The sequence below is a fragment of the Felis catus genome, chromosome B2 (assembly GCF_018350175.1).
Source record: "Felis catus isolate Fca126 chromosome B2, F.catus_Fca126_mat1.0, whole genome shotgun sequence".
Classification (NCBI taxonomy): domain Eukaryota; kingdom Metazoa; phylum Chordata; class Mammalia; order Carnivora; family Felidae; genus Felis; species Felis catus.
Genome location: NC_058372.1, coordinates 18,869,790 through 18,886,669, shown reverse-complemented (window position 1 = coordinate 18,886,669; position 16,880 = coordinate 18,869,790). Strand labels below are relative to the sequence as shown.

At 40.5% G+C, this 16,880-nt stretch overlaps 1 protein-coding gene across 1 annotated transcript in view; it reads right to left on the bottom strand.

Moving 5' to 3' along the window:
* The window catches only part of LOC101096891, a 339,394-nt gene that overhangs the window by 9,110 nt on the left and 313,404 nt on the right, over positions 1 to 16,880 (bottom strand). The window contains exons 22-23 of the mRNA XM_045058641.1: positions 16,585 to 16,837; positions 10,482 to 10,645 (exon numbers count right to left, since the gene is read on the bottom strand). Coding sequence (XP_044914576.1) covers positions 10,482 to 10,645; positions 16,585 to 16,837 — 417 coding nt within the window. The remainder of the gene's footprint in view (positions 1 to 10,481; positions 10,646 to 16,584; positions 16,838 to 16,880) is intronic.

The following is a 16,880-nucleotide window of genomic DNA, read 5'->3' as shown; positions in this document are numbered from 1 at the left end:
ACAAATATGAAATTTAAGTCATCTCATTGTGTAGAAAAAGTAAGAAATATGAGGGACAATTAGTATTGCAGGTTCTGGATGTCTGAAGGCTGCGTGTGGACATCAGCTGAGCCACTGGCCTCCTGTGCAGCCTTAGGCAAATTACGTAAAGTCACTAAGGCTTGGTTTCCTCAACTTTGAAAAGGAAATGATGTTAGCAGGTCCTGAATTTTTCACTATATATTAGAGTTAGAATTCTATTCTTGCTGGTTCAGTGGTTCATTCTAATGACCACGAGGTCCAGTTCATATTGTCTTCATTCCCGCGAGGGTGCTGACTCAGGTGATGCAGGCAGATCAATTATTTTTTAATGTTGATTTATTTTTGAGACAGCGCCGGCGGGGGGACGGGGGCAAAGAGAGGGGGACAGAGGATCCGAAGCGGGCTCTGCACTGACAGCAGTAAGCCTGACACGGGGCTCGAACTCACAAACCATGAGATCGTGACCTGAGCTGAAGTTGGACGCTCAACCCACTAAGCCACCCGGTGCTACTGTAGGCAGATCATTTTTACAGGAAAACCCAAAGTTTAAAGAGTGGGGTGAACCAGAAGAACTGCAGTGGCATTTTCTCAAATCAAATTCAGCCGTGTGGCCTTGACCACTGGGAAAGCACAGGGCTGGTGAGAGGTCCTGACTCATGATCACTATTAATGAAAAAAAAAAAAAAAAATGCTGCCTAAGCACTTAAGTCAGACTAAAGGCTGAGGCACCTTCAACCATTTGTGTCCTTGCAGAACGATGGCTCCTTTACAAATGTGACCAAAATCACTCAGAATCCATCCGCAGTTCTGAGCATCTAAGCAAGCCTCATATGAACCTACTCACCAGATGAATAAAGAGAAAAAATGAGTTGGAGAGAGTGGTAGAGAACGAAGATTGGGCCAAACGGAATTGAGCTTTGGAGACACCAAATCATAGCTGAGAACCGGCAAGAAGAGTTACAGAGCACTCTGTGTCTATGACACGTTCAGCCCTCCCCTGGGTCCTCTGGACTTTTTGCCTATAAACGCTTCTCATGTACTCTGCTGTGGGCACCATTGCAACTCCTTTTCGACTCCTCTTTGCACATTGCGCTGTAATTTTTTGAAGTTGGATGTTGCCAGAGAATTCAAACTTAAGATCTATTCTTTTTATCACTTGGATAAGTCAGATTAACACACCTGAGAGCTGTGTGTATGTCTTTTTCACACCTCCTCATTATATTCCAGCGAAGAGTTAAAAATGAAAAGCAGTTGGGGACTAGAGTCATTTGAACTTACAGTCTGTGAACCATATTTTATTGAAAGGGGTACGTCTTCAATATTAAGAAAATGCATTCAGGGGCGCCTGGGTGGCACAGTCGGTTAAGCGTCCGACTTCAGCCAGGTCACGATCTCGTGGTCCGGGAGTTCGAGCCCCGCGTCAGGCTCTGGGCTGATGGCTCAGAGCCTGGAGCCTGTTTCCGATTCTGTGTCTCCCTCTCTCTCTGCCCCTCCCCCGTTCATGTTCTGTCTCTCTCTGTCCCAAAAATAAATAAACGTTGAAAAAAAATTTAAAAAAAAAAGAAAATGCATTCCTTTATTCGTGTTTTCATTGCAACCAATATTTGTTGGGTGTCTATTGTGTTCTAAACACTTTTCTGGGTACAGAGAAGACAATGGTGAATTCTACAATCAACACCTTTGCCCTTTGCAGTCCAGAGTTCCATGTCATTTTGCCACTATATTTCTTTTTTATTCTGACCTACTTATGTAACATTTTAGATACATGGTTTGAGAGTGTAACCTGCCATTTGATGCACATGTAATCCTCATTATTTTGTAGAAGCAAAGCAAAACAGTTGTTCTTTGTGTTTGATCACTTGTTTGTTCAATGATTTTAGTGATAAGCTAAGATAAACATCCTTCACAGAGAGTTTTATGGATTATACAGGATATGACAGAGAGAAGTAGGGAATGACGCTGGTTCATGCACGTGACCTGCACTATCAGATGGAGATACTTACATAGAAGGAGGAAAGGACATTTCTCATTCCAGTGGCCCCAAAGAAGCCCATGCCAGAGATATGGACTGTGCCAAAAAGAGAGTGTGTACATTGTCACTTTACCCAGGTACACATACCTTTTTGACACCTGCTTGCCATTGGTCAAGACTCACATACCCAGTTTCCTGCGAGTTCGGGATGAAACTAAAAATTGTGGTAGACTATTTTAGTTTCTTTTATCTTAGAGGTATCAGAAGAAGGTCAATTTACCAAAAGCCAATTTATCAAGTGACTGATGAATGATTTAGATTCAACTGAGCCACTTTTATTATATCTTTACAAGAGAATATTACGTCAAGAAATGTTCAGTTTATCTCCGACCCAGCTTCTTGCAGCTGCAGATGGGGTTAGTTGGGGTAGAAATAGATCCTTCTACTTGCTGAAGAAAAGACAGAAGGGGAATCAGCATATAGCAGGAACTCAGCTGCCCACACCGAAGAGCTTAGGGCCTAAGGCACAGAGTGGGGATACTGATGGGCTTTTGAATAATGAACGATCAATGAATTATCTGGACCCACAGCAATGAACTAATTTGGTTATAATCATTCAGTTTGCTGGAGCTGACACAATGTAGCGTCCAAATCTTTTAAATAGATATATTCCTAGACAAGCAGGGCACTGAGTGCCCGTCACGAGGTGGCAAGTTCAGGAGGTATGAAAATTGTTTAGCTCTGCAGCAGTTAGAGAATTTTTAGAATTTTTTCCCTACATGATAAATAATATTTTGCTTTTATTTTAAAGAAGATTGATTCGGAAAGTGGAAAATCTTTGATTATCTTATATGTATTCCCTAGACAATGAATATGCTCATAATATCCTCATCAAAACCTACCTTTAAATTATTTTCATCCAAATTAATTTTCCTAAGTAATCAGTGTCCGCAGCTAAAATTTATCAGGCTATTTGGAACTATTAAGTCAATAATTAGGAAGACACATCCACACCCCAAAAACTAATTAACTTGAGTACCAGTCTTTCCGATTTGTGTACAGCTCCCAAGAATATAAAAGCTTAAACAAATCTGACATTTAAATTGTGATTTCTCATTCTCTGAATGTTATAAAGAAATATGTAAGCAGCCTGTAGGTCTTCTGGATGACTCCAATAAGGGATTTAGAGAAGAGGGATCCATATAATATCAACAAAGGCTTTCCTCAGAAGGGTTATGTGGGACGCACAGTGATGCAAATGAAGCAAGCACCCTGTGAGGTGTAGACGGTCGTCAGTGTTTCCTCATGCCAATGCCTATAAGATGGCCATCTAAAGTTTGTCAAAATGTAAATTTTTTAGGGGCGCTTGGTGGCTCAGTCAGCTGAGCGTCCAACTCTTGATTATGACTCAGGTCATGATCTCACAGTTCATGAGTTCGAGCCCCACGTCAGGCTCTGCACTGACAGCTGGGAGCCTGCTTGCGATTCTCTCCCTCTCCTCTCTCTGTCCCTCCTCCCACTCTCTTTTTCTCAAAATAAATAAACATTTTAATGTAATTTTTTTAAAGAGGCTCTACCAAGGAGGAGCCCCATTTATCACACTGGAAACATAAGCTGACAATTAAAATTTCTCAAAGTAAAACAAAATAGCACAACAGCTAATTAGAGATAATACCAACTTATAGAAAAGACCAGTAAAATAAAATAAAAGGTGTCTTGTTTAAATCTTGACACTATCTGTATCAAATGAACTCTACATGGCTTATGGTAAGGGGTTCAATGAACAAAATATAAATTTTACAAAAATAGAAGTAAATAGTTACAGAATTTCTGAATGAGGAAGGATTCTTTTAACTTAAGATACATTTAGATAAGTCTAATAATGATCCAAAGGCCCTACTGCATATTAATTATAATAACTATTTTTCTAAACTATCAAAAATACATTTAAAAGTTAATTGTCAAATGGAGAATTAAAATATGCTAAAATGTGTTAAATATGTTAAAATATGACATAAGAGTTAATTCTGTCATATGTATAAAACTCATATAACTCAGTAAAGAAAACATTTGGATACTCTTTAGAAAGAAAGGCAGAGGCAAAGGGACATCTAAAAGGCAATTCACAAAGAAAAAATACAACTGAGTGTTAAGCCTACTAAGAATATTTAGTAACTAGAAACAAAGGAGAGCATGTGTAGAAAAAGATGAGATCCCATTTCTTCTATTAGGTTAAAACAAGTTAACACATGATGTGAATGTGATTTGGTAAGATCCCCATGTGCTTCTGGCATGTATAAATGCATACAAAGTCTCTAAAAAACTATTTTGAAACTGTATCAAGTGTTTTATAAACATCATACTGTCTGGAAGAGGGTTTCTGGGTCTCTAGGACACTCTTCAAAGAATAATCTAAAATGTGAACAAGACCCTGAGTCTTAAGATGTTCATCAGAATTATTCATAAGATGCAAAAAAAAAAAAAAAATAGAAACAATCTGTTGTCCAGGAATAAATAAATATTTAAATATTTTATACTGCTTATATGCTTTAAAAAAAGTGTGGGCATTAAATGTTCATGAAGTAAGTAAAGAATATGAAAATTTTTATCATAGAATATTAAGGTTAAAATCAACATATGTAATTATTCTTACAGAATAACTTCAGCTTTGTAGAAATCAATATATATGGGGAAAAAATTGAAATAAATTTGCCAAAAGATTAACACCACTTTGTCTAGATGGTGACATTATTGGTGTTTTTAAAATTTATGTTTTGATTCTCTTCTGTAGTGTCAATTTTTTTCCTAAATAACACAGTCTTCCTATAATAAGGAAAAAATAACTTAAAAAGATTAATGCTTTTTTTATAGTTATAAAATCCAGTTCAAATAACCACACTCAGGTCCAGAATGTCCTCGTACAGGTCAACTCTCCCACTAGAACTATGACAAGTGAGAATTTTCTAGTAGAACCCCTTCAGCAATAAATTACTCAGGCTCTTGGAGGAATAAGATCTAAAGCCAAACTCAATAGGGTCCAATCTAGAGCCTCTACATTTACTCTACATTTATAATGTAGAGCGTCTACAGAGCTAGACAAAATTCTCTGTTCACAGCCTACACAACAGACTTGATCTCCTCTATGTTCCTGTAATACTAGCCACGTTATCACATGTTTTGACAGGACTGATCCAAAAGCCCAGAAGATTTAGGATCATTGCCTTAATATTTGGATGAAGAATGCTAACCTATAGGGGCGCCTGGGTGGCTCAGTCGGTTAAGCGTCCGACTTCAGCTCAGGTCACGATCTCACGGTCTGTGAGTTCGAGCCCCGCGTCGGGCTCTGGGCTGATGGCTCAGAGCCTGGAGCCTGCTTCTGATTCTGTGTCTCCCTCTCTTTCTCTGCCCCTCCCCTGTTCATGCTCTGTCTCTCTCTGTCTCAAAAATAAATAAACGTTAAAAAAAAATTAAAAGGGGCGCCTGGGTGGCGCAGTCGGTTGGGCGTCCGACTTCAGCCAGGTCACGATCTCGAGGTCTGTGAGTTCGAGCCCTGCGTTGGGCTCTGGGCTGATGGCTCGGAGCCTGGAGCCTGTTTCCGATTCTGTGTCTCCCCCTCTCTCTGCCCCTCCCCCGTTCATGCTCTGTCTCTCTCTGTCCCAAAAATAAATAAAACGTTAAAAAAAAATTAAAAAAAAAAAAAAAAGAATGCTAACCTACATCAGTCAACATGCACAAATCCAGACTGGCACAAGATGAGTTCTTGTGATTTCGTGTCATTTTTGTCTACTTTTAGGCCACAGCAAACCCTGCTTCATTGACCAGATGCCTCCACTGGTGGCAGTGCTTGCTGTGTAGATGAACAGCGCCACTCAGCTATTTAGCGTTTTAGAGAGAGACGTTGTGCAAACATCAGTAAAGAGAGCTCTTTCAGCTGACGTATAAGAGCAACTTTATGCCTATGAAAAATACAGGTATTTTCCCTGTAGGAGATTACTGTTATCTCTATCACCATGTAGAGATATTTTGAGAGCACCTGCTTCTAAACACAAGCAAAACCTGGGGGTTACCAAGCATGCCTGGTTCTGATAGAATAGGATCGGCATGGAAGGCAGTGAGGGGCTAAGGTCGAGAGAGTGAATAAAAGTTGTTTATTCCTCCTGGACTTTTTCAGGCTCATTCTCTATGATGTCCATACACTTCATTTACCTTTGTTTTTCCCTAATCATTGATCCATCCATCACAGGGCTTCCCACCCTTCCTACACACACGTTCCCAGAGGGTAACCCTTCTGTTTTATTTTAAAGCAAACAACTCTTGCTCTGAGGCAGCAAAATATTAAATCCTAGCTATTTGGTGAATAAATTCTATGCTTATTTTTCCATACTTCACAAGCAATCTTGATAACAACAATGTGAACCTTACATGAGTTCAAGCCCCACGTCAGGCTCTGGGCTGACAGCTCAGAGCCTGGAGCCCGCTTCAGATTCTGTGTCTCCCTCTCTCTCTGCCCCTCCCCACCTCATGCTCTGTCTCTCTCTCCCCTTCAAAAACAAATAAACATTAAAAAAAAAATTTTTTAATGTGAACCTCGGACAAAGAAATGCTTGGTTGTAAACATCCACCTTCCTATAAGTGAGAAGAGTATACTGATACGGTAATAAATGGTACATAACATTATCTGATAAGTTTTTAATCCTTGGAAAGTCTAAACTGTACAATACACTATTTGATTTCTTCAACTTCTCTAGGAGACCCTAGTCATTTTAAATAATAGAGTAATGCTTCGTGTGGAGCCTCTTGTAATAGCTACACATATGTGTCATCCTCACCAAGTTACACAAGAAAATGCCAGAAATCTAGCAAATGAACATCCTTGCCTGGGGCCGTAGGACAAGTTAGTAGTCAAATGGAAAGTGAATGAACAGGGAAGACTGTCTTCCCTTCCCCAGGGACGTACAACTTTAAGGCAGCTATGTTGTTGATCTAAGAAAGGAAGAATGGAGGGGGTGTGCTCATCTCCCATTTCACAGAAAATTACAATGGCTATCATATGTGAATTCCTTCAGCGCCCTGCCAGGAACCCCCATGCCATTGCATTCACCCTTATCTCTTCCCTTATCACATCGAGTGACAAGATTCATTTCCTAAAGTCCCGGGTTTGTCTCCATATGTGCTCAACCTCCTGTCTTCAGAGACTTCCTCACTCAGTCACTCTCCCTTGCTTAAGCATTTGCAATATTTTTCCTCCTTGTAGAATTTTCATATATGCATATAAATATATTCAGACCACACCCATGTTAAAAACCATTCTTTTATAAAAAAAATATCTTTTTCAGACCATTTTCCACATTTTCCATGTACAGCATAGCTTTGTATTAAAAATAAAACAAACAGGGACGCCTGGGTGGCGCAGTCGGTTAAGCGTCCGACTTCAGCCAGGTCACGATCTCGCGGTCCGTGAGTTCAAGCCCCGCGTCAGGCTCTGGGCTGATGGCTCAGAGCCTGGAGCCTGTTTCCGATTCTGTGTCTCCCTCTCTCTCTGCCCCTCCCCCATTCATGCTCTGTCTCTCTCTGTCCCAAAAATAAATAAAAAACGTTGAAAAAAAATTTTTTAAATAAAACAAACAAACAAACATAGTCAGCAAATCCTAACTCTGTGTCCTTATTCTTCACTCAGCCTACTGCAATCAAGCATCTACCCTACGAGCAATGACACTCAAGACGTCCTCCACATGAATTCACGGTCATTATTGTTTTCCCTGAGCTCTACACTCATCTTATGATGTTTTTTTTTCCCTTGACAATATCCAAGATACTTTAAGGTCAATATGAATAAAAATTGAACTCATGGTCTACCTCCTCCAAATGTTTACTCTCTGTAATCTTTGTCTCTGAGAATGCTACCACCATCCACCTTTCTACCCAACTCCAAAACCTAAGGTCATGCTAAATGCCATCCTTTCCTTCATCTTCACCTTCCAACAAGGCCAAAGGTCCTATTGTGTGTCACCTATTTCTTCAATATGCCACAACTGTCCACTTCCCATGTCGTTCTCTTTAGTTAAGGCTCTTGATACTCATGGCTTTCTCATTAGATTTCCCTTAGTTCAACCTGACCACTATTAAATCCACTTTCCTTTCTCCTAGTAGAGTTATTGCCCTAAAATTAAAGTTATTTAAAATCTTCCATTCTTTTCACCTTACCATTAGAACAAATTCAAACTCCACAGCATGATATTTAATATTTTTTTTGAGAGAGAGAGCATGCAGGAAAGGGGCAAATGGAGAGACAGAGAGAGAGAGAGAGAGAGAGAGAGAGAGAATCTTAGGTAGGCTCCATGCTCAACACAGGGCCTGACTCAGGGCCTATGCAGAGTCCAATGCAGGGATCGTTCTCACAACCCTGGGATCGTGACCAGAGCCAAAATCAAGAGTTGGATGCTCCACTGACTGGGCGCCACCCAGGCACCCTGATATTCAATACTTTTATCATCTAGTCCCTGACTACATTTCTAATCTTATCTCAGCCAACTGTCCCTTATCTTATACTCCATATTAAAAAACTTTGGAATGGCCAAATACGTCATACTTTCTCACAATCACGTGGGTTCACACATCTTTCTTTTGCCCGTGCATGTGTTTTCTTCTGTTTTTCTCCAGCCAAATTATATGAAACCTCTGAAAATTACTCAAGGGTTATATTTCCACTGATGTCTTAGGTTTCTGCCCCAATCCTCTTCCAGACCTGTCTTGGTTCCTTTGCTCTACGTATGCTCTCAGAGACACTTGTGTTGACCTCCTCCTAGCACTTTTTTCTTTGTTAATTATGGTAAGAACACTTAACATGAAATATACTCTCTTAATAATCTTTAAGTGTATAATAGAGTATTGTTAATTATAGGCATGATGTTGTACAGCAGATCTCAAAACTAAATCATCTTGCGTAAGTGAAACTTTATGTCTGCTGTAAAGCAATTCTCTATTTCCCCCTCCCCATTAGACCCTAACAATCACCACTCCACTCTATGCTTCTATGACTTTGACTATTTTAGATGCTTCATATAAGTAGAATCATGTAGTATTTGTCTTCCTGTGACTGGCTTATTTCATTTAGCATAATGTTCTCAAAGTTCTTCCACATTGTCACATATTGCAAGACATCCTTCTTTTCCAAAGCTGAATAATATTCCATTGTGTGTGTCCACGACATTTTCTTTTTTTCTTATTTTTTTAACATTTATTTATTTTTGAGAGACAAAGTGCAAGTGGGGAAGGAGCAGAGAGAGAAAGAGACACATAAGCCAAAGCAGGCTCCAGGCTCTGAGCAAACTGTCAGCACAGAGCCTGACGTGGGGCTCGAACCCATGAACCATGAAATCACGACCTGAGCTGAAGTCAGACACTCAACTGACCGAGCCACCCAGGCGCCCCTCCACAATATGTTCTTTATCCATTCATCTGCTGTTGAACATTTAGGTTGTTTTTCTATCTTGGCAATTGTGGATAATGCTGCAATGAACATGGGAGTGCTAATATCTCTTTGAGATCCTGATTGTATTTCTTTTGGATAAATCTCTAGAAGTGGAGTTGCTGGATTATGTTACAAAGATACAGTAATTAAGAGAGTGTGGTAATGGCATAAATACAGACATTTAGACCAATAGAACAGACTAAAGATCCCAGAAATAAATCCACGCATATGCAGTCAACCAAACTTCAACAAGGATGCCAAGAATATACAGTGGGTAATGGATGGTCTTTTCAACAAATGGTGCTGAGAAAACTGGATATCCACATGCAAATGGATGTCCAGCTTCATGACATTGTATTTGACAACGATTACATGGATATGAAAATGGCTTTTGAAAATACAGGCAACTAAGGCAAAATTGAGTAAGTGGGACTATTTCCAACTCGAAAGCTTCTACACAACAAAGGATACCATCAACAGAGTGAAATGTGTTCCTAGCCCTTTACGTGCTGCCTCAAATTTGTTGCTTCTCTCATCTTTTTTCATTCACATACATTGCTTGCCAAATGAGCAAACTGGAAAGCCAGACCCTATGACATTCAGGATAAAAGCTGTAGGATGATTCTTCTATTGGTGATTCTGTCGGGGGCAGGAAGAATGGAAAGAGAGTGGGTTGGAAGGAGGAGAAAAAAAGAATTTTACATGAGCTGCCCAGGAAACTTACCAGAATATTTTAGGTATCACGGGATTACTCCTTGTTTCTTGTTGGCCCCTAGTTGGAAGCGCTAAGTATAATGATTTGCAGAAAAATGTGATCTCTCCATTATGGAGAAATCTTCCCCCAAAAGTCAATTAATTTCTCAGCTGATTTTCATGACAGTTGCTACAAACAAGGACATTTCTATCTTAGATGGGTAGATGTGATTCTAACTTCTCTTCTTCAACCATAGTCTCACAGCCTGACTGCAGAACAAGACTGAACACTCTAAAGACCCAAAAAAGATTGAAGCACCTTACCTGAGACAGTACAAATATAAAATCAAAGAAGAAATGATGAACAGGAGGATGTAAATTAGCACTGTGAGCATGACACCGAGAATTCCCGACTGCGTGGTTCTTACAAACACCCAGTACAGCTTTGCTGCGTCAGCTACGGGAGTCTCCCCATTCTGTGTAAGCCGCTGAGGGAAAAAAATACAAGTTAAAAAAAAAATTAGGATGGAAACACTGATCATCAAGTGAGATTAATTTTATACACAAAACCCATATGATAACACAATTTGTTTTTAAATTGAATTTTCAGGGTAGTAAAGACCACCAGATCTTCAGCTGTAAAGGAAAAGAAAACCCCTTGGCTTGCATGGCTGGTTTGCTAGGGTTTTTTTTCTCCTCGTTTTCCCTATAAGCTTTTAAATGTGTACACTCTACATGCAATTCATAAAGTGAAAGCCATATATTATTTATGTACTATTAACTTCTGAATTTAATGAGCACAAGATATGAAGAAATTAAATATGATGGTGGAAAGATCCCTTTCTCTCTGAAGCAGATTTGAAAGGAATTTAATTTGTGCTATGCATAAAATAGATGGCTTATTTTAGAAACTTATAAAAAAGTTATCAGGCTATTTAATGTGAGCTTGGAAACCAAAGTTTACATTAGGTCAATTTAACAATAAGTCCTTATTAGAGACAAGGAAAAGCATATCCTCTACTGAGTTTGAAATAAATACAAGGCAATGAGGTCTTTAAAAACAATATTAAATGTTGAGGACCTAGAACATTGTCATTTGACATCTTTGACCTTTGAGTTTTATAAAACATAAATGTTCTGTAATTATGACTCTGATATCAGGTGGAAGTAATATGCAATATAAATGTAAATAAGGTATGTTTTCTTCAATGTAAGAAAGGAGGAAGAATTTCTTCACTTTTGAAACAGGCAACTATATAAGTATAGCTTAAAAGGGCATGTTCAAAACTAATCCATATCACATATGTATAGATAAAATCAGAAGCCTAGAGAGGTTCATCTGTATTTTCCCTTTACCATCCTTTAACATGTGGGCAATGACTAGAAGTCAGATCTTCTGACTCCCAACTGTCGTTTCTTTCACTGTCATGCCAAAACTTTGATTTTTATATTCTGTACGTGTTACTCAGTCTACCTTGCAGAATACAGAACCGTCACTTGGACTTTAGGCAGAAGATCTGTAAGTGTTGCCGTATACCTCTCCTCTTCTAGATCTTATCTTTCTACTATTTCTTAAATTTTTTTTTTTTAACGTTAATTTATTTTTGAGACAGAGAGAGACAGAGCATGAACGGGGGAGGGGCAGAGAGAGAGGGAGACACAGAATTGGAAGCAGGCTCCAAGCTCTGAGCCATCAGCCCAGAGCCCGACGCGGGGCTCGAACTCCCGGACCGCGAGATCGTGACCTGGCTGAAGTCGGACGCTTAACCGACTGCGCCACCCAGGCGCCCCTCTACTATTTCTTAAAAGAAGAGAAATAGACGCAGTATTCACTGCTGGAAAAAAAAAACAAAAAAAAGATATATATTTGATGCCAATAACATAATCTAACCAATAGATGTTGATCACTCGTTTGATCCACACACATTGTTGTGAACGCCCATCATGTGTCACTAAGCTCTGGAGGTAAAACAGTGAGTAAAATTGGACGAAAGCCCTGCTTTTGGAGCTTACTTTTAAGCTGGGGGTTGGGGAGAGGGGAAGGAAGTGATGGTAAGCATGTAAGCAAGATTAAGTGATACATATGGCATATAAGAAGATAGAATCTCGAAGAAAAACGTAAAGCAGAAAAAAGTGTAGGAGGGATGGGGGTGTATTATTAAATACTGCAATCAGAAAAGGTGCCATTTGAACAAAGATTTAAAGGATATAAGGGAATGATGACAGGCCTACCAGAAGGCACTCAGAACACACTGCCCATACTTCCTCTTTGTGTGTGATTCTCCAGTTAGGTTGTAAGTTCCTGCCTGGATCACTGGGGCCACGGCTGTTCTACCTGATGTTGTATACAGAGCGTAAGTCGTATCACTTCATTACAATCTTTATCCTCATTCTTTTCATCTTTGATGTGTGGTGCCTTACATTTTTCAAAGTGCATTTCCAACTGGCTGTCCCAACAATACTGTGCAGCGAGTATGGTAGGTGTCACTCTTTGTAGGTGTTATTACTTTTTTTGTGGTACATATGAAGAAGGTGAAGACTGAAGAGGTTAACTGACTTATCCAACGTCATCTGGCTGACAAATGGCAGAGCTGGGACCAGAACCCAATTTCCCCTTGGAAATCGCTCTATTACCATGCTCTTCCATGATCATTTCTGATGGATTTTCAAGAATGATTGGCTGAAGGAAGACACTTGTATTCTACCTTTTGTTTGATCTTGGTTCTTATGTGCTATTCTTTTCTCACTATCTATACGGAGGGCAGAAACAACCTCAAACTTATTCTGTTTCTTTTAAAATCCTGTGCGGAGAGGGACACCTGGGTGGCTCAGTCGGTTAAACATCCGACTCTTGGTTTCAGCTCAGGTCAGGATCTCACGGTTTTGCGAGTTCCAGCCCTGCGGTGGGCTCTGCATTGGCAACTTGGAGCTTGCTTGGGATTCTCTCTCCCTCCCTTTCTCTCCCTCTGCCCTTTCCCCTCCACCCCCACATAAATGAATAAACTTAAAAGAAAGAGAAAATCCCGGGCAGAGATTATATAGTCAATAAATACATGCTGATCAATTAAAACATTCAATAGCAAATGCTTCCTCTACTTTTTATCTAGATTGGGGCTTCGGCACGGAAAGAATTTATGAACTCAGTGGAACTGTTGTATCATCAATGGGGGACTGGGAATTCATTGCCAGCTTCTGAACCAGCAAACTGAGAGACTAACAAAATGTTATTAGCACCATCAACAGCCACTCAATGCCTCAGCCTCAAACCACTGCATCTGCCACATCTCCTTTTAGATTGCTATAAAAAAAAATTGATCCAGAACAAAACTTATCAGGAAAATAAGGTAGCCTCTCTCTTGGCGGGCCTACCAGGATCCAATACAAGTGATCCCTGGGCTTATCTGCTAAAAAGAAGGGCTCAAAGAACCGGAAGTATGAACTGAGACAACTCCAGTCTCATGAGTGACATTCAGTCTGGGATAACTATGAAGGCATGTGGAACAGTAGCTCTCTAAATTTAATGAGCATGAGAATCATCTGCAAGACTTGTTAAAACACAGTAACCCCTTCTCAGAGGCTGGGCTCCTTCCCAGACTTTCTGCCTCCACGGATTTGGTGCAGGGCCTGAGATTTTGCATTTCAATTTGCACTGCAGTTAAGTTCCCTGGTAAAACGGATGCCATTGGTCCAGTGACCTCGTTTTGTGAACCACTGCTTTAGAGAAGCACCTCGAAAACTTGGTGCACTGTTCCATCACTGGAGAGCTTGTTTGCTGGTTCTTTGTTTGTTTGTTTAAAAATTTCTTTAACGTGTATTTATTTTTGAGAGAGAGAAAAAGCGCGAACAGAAGAGGGGCAGAGAGAGAGAGGGAGACACAGAATCTGAAGCAGGCTCCAGGCTCTGAGCTGTCAGCACAGAGGCTGACAAGGGGCTCAAACCCACGAACCATGAGATCATGACCTGAGCCGAAGTTGGACGCTCAACCGACTGAGCCACCCAGGCGCCCCTGGAGAGCATGTTAAAAAGTGTATTTAGATTTAATTATTGGGAGTGTCCATGTGTAGACTCCAGTGCTGCTGCTCTGTGGGTTACATGCAGCTTTAAAGTTTTTTTTTTTCTTAAGACAGAAAAATTAGATGTCATCTGCAATGAAGCATGATGGATTCTAATTGGAGAATCAATAATTGTGCAGATGGGGAACGAGCCTTCAGCTTTTCTTTCCAAGTGGAGAAGGATATGGGTGCCATACTCATCTATTAGAGTCCAAGTCAGCTTCCATCGGGTTACAGACCTCTGAACTGGTTCTGAGATGGCCCTGCTGGAGGCTACTTTCCTATAGATTACATCAGAGGCCCCAGAGTATATTAAGACTGCTCGTTGTGTCAGCTGCCTTTGATACAGTGGACCCTTCAGCTATTAATCTCTCTAGAGGACTCGACTGGAATACAGAAAGCCATTCCGAGAGGGCTGCAGACATTCTGTACGAGGAGATCTCAGAAGATCATAGACATAGCCGCTCATCCTCTCCAAATGGCTTCACATGTGGTGTCGCGGATCACACCGGCACCCCATCTGCTCAATACGCACCTCAGGCCTCTGGAAGGCATTCTGAGATGCCATGGAACATGATGCTACCAGAATGTCCACGGCACCTTTCTCTACACTTCCTGCTCAACCAACCTTGAGGGCGTGGTCTCGTCCTCTCTCACCTGGGGTCTGAGGGAAGTGGGAACGTGGACAAAGTCCAACTGGCTCCAGCTCAATCCACTCAGAATCAGAAATGCGGCCAACGATCAGGGTGGAAACACTTAGAGACGGGGTTGAAAACACAACCTCTTCGGACCTCTCATCAAGGTGTTAGACGGTATGGAGGCTTAAGACGGTAGTTGCAGGTTTGAACGTGGAAACAATCGGGCCTTCCAAACACTGATCAACTGTCCTTGGTATGTGGCCCTTCCCCGAATCCTCAGCAGTGGGACCAGAAACTAGATACATTGGTAGGTTCAATGTGCATTGATTTTAATTCATTTTAATAATGTTAAATGATCTACAGGGTCGCAAGGGTCAACTACTGCACTTATCTGCGGGTTCTAAGCCTTTCTAGCAGAGGTCATTCTAATGCCAAATATGCAGGCAGAATGCCCACACACAAAGCCTAACAACCCATTAAGGGACTCAGTGCACCTAGGTCCCGGTCTTGTTGAGAACAACCCAGGAACCCAGAAGAAGTGAAAGCCCCACCTAGCAAACAAAGGAAAGGGAGAAAGGCCTTCTCAGTAAAACATCCGGCACCCTGTCACGGTGCGGTCTGGCCCATGGAGCCAACATCTCTGGTGTCGCCTAGGAATCTGTTAAAATGCAGAATCCCACACTCCAGCTGCCGAATCAGAATTTGCATTTAATAAGACCCCCAAGTGATGCAAGCCCAGGATCCTTGAGAAAACCTGCTGCAGCATTGTGCGACCTGAGAGACAGAAATAAAACCGTGACCGGCTTTGCCCATCCTAGCTGTCTCTACCACAGCACCCAGGACGCTATCTTCACGATGCAGTTTGAACACCAATTTGGTCTTTAGTTCTAAAAGCACATTTCAAACACTTAACAAGTAGAGTCCATCACAATGCCCCATCTCTTTGATCTGCTTGGCGCAATGAATGCAGTCTCGACCTATGTAAACCCATCGGGAAACCTTCCTTTTTCTTCCTGATAGGAGAAATATACCCATTGTAGAATATTATTCGATAAAGTAAGATAATTTCTAAATGAATATTTGATCATATTGATTTATTTATAGTATCCATTCGCTCTCTTGCTTGGGGTTATATTTCATAGCCAGATCTACGATACAAAAATTTAGTTAAAATTCAGATTTCCTTTCTTTTTATTAGCATCACAAAAGTCAAAATAAATGCCTATGGACGAAGGCTTTATATTTTATTCACTACCTAGAATTGTCTAAAAAGCTCTTCTTCTTCTTGAGTGTGTTTATTACAGAAGAGTCGTTGACCACAAAGCAAATAAATAATCTAACCAATTGAAGGAACTACTGTATGATGACTTTTTAAATAAAGTTTGGCAGTGAAAATCCTTACTACTAAAAAGTAAGTTACCAGCAAAAAGTTACAAATAAGACTTCACTGTGATAGGTTTTTTTTTTTTTTTGAAAATGCACCAAAATTAGTTTGGATCTTATCTCCAACATTATTTCTTGCTTATTTTGCAAATGTTCATTTAAGATACTAAAAACACGTCAATGGATAATAATAGACATCCAGAATTTTTTATGATGTGGAAAGCTTAATAACTTCAATTTAAGATACATAGTGAATTGCCCATGATTCTTGAAACCTCTCATGTCAGCTGATTCATGCACTGAAGCTAAATTCTATGTCAAGAACTCATATCCCGATTATTTTACTTGACTTACCCCGAGGACAGTATCCACTATAAACACGGCCAATGGGTCTAGAACTGTCCATAGTCCCATGGTAATGATTAATTTTGACAAGACATCAGGGCAGGAGGCAAACAGTAGCTGACAGCCCCATCTGATCAGAACCAAAGGAAGTATCACTGCATTCAGCATTAAAGGACCCACCACAACTACGAGCAACTCTTCTTTGATGGCAAGTGAGGAAGATGGGTAGCAAAGCTCAACCGTGAAAGGGGAAAAATGGAATCTGCAGGAGAACAAAGCAAACACACACATGTAAACAAGAGAAA